Source organism: Oncorhynchus masou, chromosome 30, assembly GCF_036934945.1.
Source record: "Oncorhynchus masou masou isolate Uvic2021 chromosome 30, UVic_Omas_1.1, whole genome shotgun sequence".
In the NCBI taxonomy this organism is placed as follows: domain Eukaryota; kingdom Metazoa; phylum Chordata; class Actinopteri; order Salmoniformes; family Salmonidae; genus Oncorhynchus; species Oncorhynchus masou.
Genome location: NC_088241.1, coordinates 51182455 through 51188454, shown reverse-complemented (window position 1 = coordinate 51188454; position 6000 = coordinate 51182455). Strand labels below are relative to the sequence as shown.

The following is a 6000-nucleotide window of genomic DNA, read 5'->3' as shown; positions in this document are numbered from 1 at the left end:
ATTGGTGTGGAAAAACTTGACTGGCCTGCACAGAGCCCTGACCTCAACCCATCAAACACCTTTGGGATGAATTGGAACGCCGACTACGAGCCAGGCCTAATAGCCCAACATCAATGCCCAACCTTACTAATGCTCTTGTGGCTGAATGGAAGCAAGTCCCCGCAGCAATGTTCCAACATCTAGTGGAAAGCCTTCTCAGAAGAGTGGAGTCTGTTATTGCAGCAAAGGGGGAACCAACTCCATATTAATGACCATGATTTTGGAATGAGATGTTTGACGATCAGGTGTCCACATACTTTAGTTATGTACAGTATATATACATATACACTGAGTATACATAACATTAAGAACACCTTGCTCTTTCAATGACAAAGACTGACTAGGGGAATCCAGGTGAAAGATATGATCCCTTATTGATATCACTTGTCAAATCCACTTAAATCAGTGTAGATGAAGAGGAGGAGACAGGTTAAAAATATATTTTTAGGCCTTGAGACATGGATTGTGTATGTGTGCCATTCGGAGGGTGAATGGGCAAGACAAAACATGTAAGTGCCTTTGAACAGGGTATGGTAGTAGGTGCCAGGCGCACCGGTTTGAGTCAAGAACAGCAATGTTGCTGTGCTTTTCATGCTCAACAGTTTCCCGTGTGTATCAAGAATGGTTCACCACCGAAAGGACATCTAGCCAACTTGACACAACTGTGGGAAGCATTGGAGTCGACTCAATATTAGGAAGGTGTTCCTAATGTTTGGTATACTCAGTGTAATATATTAGGAACAGAGTTGGGGTCTCAACTTACTGTTAAGAGTTAGAATAGTAGAATACATAAGGTCCAATTTCGACAATTGGTTGTGCATCAGGAGTGTTTATCTTATGTCAGTCATTGACTCTCACTCGACTAGCCATGTCAGCTAACATTTTATAGGTTGGTAAGTTAGTCTAGCCAGCTATCTAAACTTGTAGTAATCAAGGGGAGCCCCCATTCATTTCGTTAGTCGTTCTCACTCAGATAACATGTTAACATGGCATAAGGCATGCCAGAATGTGTAGAATTGCAGGACATAACCTGTAAAACTGGACCTTTTTCATGGCAAAAATGTTTGAATTGCATGAATTTAGCTTTTTTTGCAATATCTTCTCTGCGCCCTTTGGCAAAATGTGTTGAAATGCAGGAAATTAACTCTAAAAGGCTTCTTGACCTACATGGAAAATTACTTCACATTGAGAATATTTTGTAGGAGTAGGATACATGGTGACCTATGACAATGCCAAAATAAAACCATTTGTCCATTACAAACAAGATGGGACCTTTCATTCAATGACCTTCAAATGTATTGGGTGATTGGTTACAAATGTACATTCATGCCATTGGGTGGGACAGTTGGATTTTCCTGTTTATGCTGAGTCCTCTCTGTGTCAGATAGCCCCCTCTGATCCTGGGTAGCCTCTCCTGCCACACAGAGAGGAAGAGGTGAAGCAAGAGGTTTTACCCCGCCCAAAATCAGTCCACGAAAATAAACCCACGAAGTGAGGAGTTTTTGTATGGAGATCAATGAGAGTGTCAAATCTGGTAAAAAAAAATGTAATTGCTAATTTGTTACATTAGGCTATTTGATTGAATAGACGTTTCGTAATGGTTATGTTGCTGCAAATGCACTGATATAATTGGATGCACGTGGCATTTCAGCAACTTTGGAGAAGAAAAAAAACGTTATATCAGAGTTGTGCCTGTTGTCATAGAAATAGATAGAGGACTCATCATGGATAGCCCATTTTAGCATGGACATTGCCATCGAGGGCTTGCACCATTTTTAAGTAGTCAACTGGGTGTGGATTCCTATGAGTTCTGTCAATGCAGAAGAAGAACATGTACTACTTTAAAATGGAGATAGCCTCAATGGCTCTGTCCCATGCTGTCACATAGCTATAATGGTACAGATACAAAGATGAGTTCTCTATCCCTATGGCATGTTGGTCACACTCGTATCTGCCCACTCATATGCTAGAATTGTCCCAACTGATCTCTCCTCCTCCCGCCTGCCTTCCATCTCTGAGAACATGTATTTCCATTGTTCGAGCGGTCACTCAAATATCTTGTCAATATAATAGACAATCTTTGCGCCACACCACCGCGAGCCACCTGGGAAACTGGATGGGCGTGCGTAAATTGAGCGGGTCTTGTACAGACTATTGACAAAAAAACACCAGAGATTCGCGTGCTGTCGGCGTACTCCAGTGCATAGCAGGGCAAATTCCGTTTCGCACCTGTGGACGGCAGGTATGTGATGAAACGATGAGCCTTTACCACCGCTCTCTTGAGGCTTCCGTTACATAGAAGATGGATTTTTTTATGGGAATGAAAATCATTTAGCTGTATAGGCTAAGGGATTTCAACGTTCTAATCATAGCTCTAACTGAGTTAGGATACATTAGGAACTCTATTGTCATTATATGTTATTTCCCCCTGAAATAGGCTAGTCATCGTGCAATGAAATACATAACTGAAGTAATTAGGTTTGCTAAAAGATGTTTCAGTCAGGGCAGCTCAAAGGGAGTTGATTTAAATGAGATTAAAGCTACATGCGTAAAGGGGACTTTGTCTCAATCCGAAGAAGAGGTCACAATTTAGATATCTTTCTCAGAGGAGGAGATGAGGAGTTGGAAGAGGTCAAGCAGAGAGGTCTGTTAACACCTACCCATTATGACTGTACATTTGAGCACGCGCACACACACGCGCGCCCCCTGTCCAGTCCCTGTTCTTCCCAGGTCCTGTTCCAGCTGTTGTGCATTCCTGTGCGCTACATGGCCAGCCTCTCAGTGTGTATGTCTATGTATGTATATTTTGTTTGTGGGTGAGAACGGCGCATCAAGTCTCTCCTGAAGAACCGCGAGTGCCGTTGAACTTCTCGGTCCAGCGGTGGAATGCGCCGGTGATGCGTCCTGGACAAGGTTTCAGAGGAAAGTGACAGCAGCAGAACCGCTTGGATTTTTTATTAAAGAGAAAGTTTGGGAACTTTTGTGTTTGTGTTGGAATCTTCTCTCGTCATGACCGAGCTTCTCAGCACCGTTTCAACAACGGTAACCTTGATATTCTATTCGTTTTACGTTTATTTCGGTGTATTATTTACACGTGACAAGGTCTATATGTTATTTATAGCCTACCTCGTTTTCATAACATGTTATTCTGTTACATTAGCTTAAATGTTTTTTTTTAACCGGTAGGCTAGTCCTAAACTACCGGTTCCGTTGTTCTTTTAGAGGTTAATTTCCTGAGTGAGCCATTTAGCAGCACAATGACAGATTATAGCTCAGTAATCCGTATTTAATTGCAGATTTTGTTATTTTTGAACACACAAAGAACACGGTTGTTGATTTTATATTGCTGTGCACCCTGCATGCCAATATTGGCTATGGCTTTGGATACAAGTCTTGCGCAGGCAAGCCTGTGCCTGACGCATGAATGTTGTGTACAGTATACAGAATATGATCACGTGAATGATCCAAGATCTGTATACTGTATGGTACACCACGCCCTCTCGGTTCCCAGGTATTCTGATAGTGTTGGTGACATGTGCAGAAGATAAAGCTCCCTCTCTCAACAGGTAACTGGGTCAGTCTATATGGGAAGGTGGAGTTTAATGTAACATGAACCTGGTACACAACATACAGCATTACCATATAACCCCAGTGTGTATCAGACCATACCCCCTGACCCTATAACCTTTGACCCAGCCTTATCTTTTCAAGCCAGAGTGAATGTAGAATTTGACCTGAGCTTCACAAGCTACACACCCTAGCCATGTTCTCATAGTAGCATGAAGGTGAGATGGGCAGACAGGCCAGTGGCACATTGTCCGTGTGATGAGACGATCAATCACAACAGTGGAAGGAAGGAAGAGAAACCTAATTTAGCAGTTTGTCTCTACACAGACTGTGGAGAAAGTGCTGCAATGTTTTCTGAAATAGTTAGTATTTCCATATTTTTCTCAGATTGAAGGTAAAGACGGGGTTCTTCTAGTTTGAGACAAACATTTGTTTACTTGGTGGTGCAGAAGATAGTGTTAGGTGGGTCTAAGCAGTGTACCGTTTAGGAACCACAGGCATAGCCAAGTGGGGAGATACTATTGTAGAGTGGTATCTCACTCTAGTCTGTTTCTACTTAGAACCAGAGGGGAGTTTCAGAGTCTGGTCTGATATGAGGGAATAGATCCTCGTGAGAAACAGATACAGACTACCTCTTACTACCCTATTTTTCATCCAAACAACCACCATTCCTTTTCATGCTTTATACATTTTCTTGCTTTCTCTCTGTTTGAGGGACTGTCGTTTTTTTTCTCTCCCCTGATGACTCTCCCTTTTGTGCTCCTCCTCTCCCCTCTCCCGAATCTCCACCCTGCAATCTCGCCCCATTCCTCCTCACATTTCCCTCTAATTCTTTCATCTCCCACTCTTTCCCTCCTCTAATGTCTGGTCTATCCCAGAGTGATTTGGCATCTAAACCGTATAGGTCAGCTGACTCAGAACTAATTTAGTATCTGTCTGATATCCATCCTTCTACAAGTCAAAGCACTAGCTGATCCACCGCATAGAGTATATACTGTAAGTAATCTTGGGTTTCCTAATGCATACCTTCATATTAAATATCAGATTAGCTTCAGTGACTTTCAGCTGTACCAATATTAGTCATCCTGTCATATGTTGATTTGGATTCATTATTCATTTTTTATTTGCTTAAGGGTGATGCCAGCATTATCACAATGAAAACAAGAACTTCCTGGTCTACATGTATGTGTTTGAGGAGGGGTTCAGGCTAGGATTTATTAAGCAACTCTTCAGCTCTGCTCCTACACTTATTAAAACACACACACACACACACACACACACACACACACACACACACACACACACACACACACACACACACACACACACACACACACACACACACACACACACACACACACACACACACACACACACACACACAGGTTAGAAAGGCCATGCGGAGGATGAATCCAGAGACAGAGGGGGGTTTCTTTCTAAAGGTCACTATCGCCCAAGTGTGTGTGTGTGTGTGACTCTCTAAAGTGTGTGTAGGTTTCTCTCTCCAGTGTTGGAGACAGCTTTCTCCTCTCCCGGGTACTTAACTGATCAATTTAAGCCATTGATTTGCCAGAGAGTGATTGGAGTGAGACAGGGAGGGACGGAGGGAAGGGTGGCCACACTCGACCCTCATGTATAAGTGTTTCTGCGTGTGTGTGTGTGTCACCCAGAGGGGACGAGGCAGAAGCAGGGACACAATAAGAGCTTTGTCAGCGTAAGGAGACCTCACATGGAATGTAGGGAGGGACCGGCCAGAGAAAGGAAGACAGAAGAGAGAGTGGAAGAGAGAGATATTAAATTAGTGAGCTTGCGTACAGTTTCCTCTTTTTTACACCCCCACCCCTAAGGCCCACACCACAGACCGTAAGGGAGTGAATGTTATTTATAATAAGGGTTACATGGAGAAAATTGGACCTCTCTGAAAAGAAAATGGATGGCCCTCCCTTCAGCAAAATATATTTGACCTAAACCCTCACTGAACACATGACAAAAAACAAGTGACCCTCCCCTGTACCCCAAATGATCATTAAAACATGAGGTGAATAGGAGAGCACCTGTCTACCCTTTACCCCCACTTCTTGGACAGACCAGAGCCTTAGATATGCAGTTTTATAAACTAAGCTTTGTCCTGAAAGCATTACATGTCAACACAGGAATTTTGATCATGCACAGGGCTGCGGGCCAGAAGGTTGTGGGTTCACAGACCACCGTGGACAAGAGTAGGAATGGAAAGATCTCCTTTATAGTAAAAGCAAAAGCATTGCATGAATCTATCATCGTATTTGCAGGTCATAAAAAAAGTCATTTTATAACCATTTCATGAAATTCTATGTAATTTTACATATTATCAAAATATGATTTAATACCACACAAATTACCAAAATGACAGGCTAA

The 6000-nt window shown here is 42.6% G+C and overlaps 1 protein-coding gene across 2 annotated transcripts in view; it reads left to right on the top strand.

Moving 5' to 3' along the window:
* Positions 1 to 2729: 2729 nt before the first annotated feature.
* Positions 2730 to 6000, top strand: part of LOC135522724 (pleckstrin homology-like domain family B member 2) — a 47024-nt gene continuing 43753 nt past the window's right edge. The window contains exon 1 of one of the 2 annotated variants that reach the window (XM_064949255.1): positions 2730 to 3081. In XM_064949255.1, coding sequence (XP_064805327.1) covers positions 3049 to 3081 — 33 coding nt within the window. In that variant the 5' untranslated portion in view covers positions 2730 to 3048. The remainder of the gene's footprint in view (positions 3082 to 6000) is intronic. The other variant, XM_064949256.1, reaches the window with a different exon arrangement.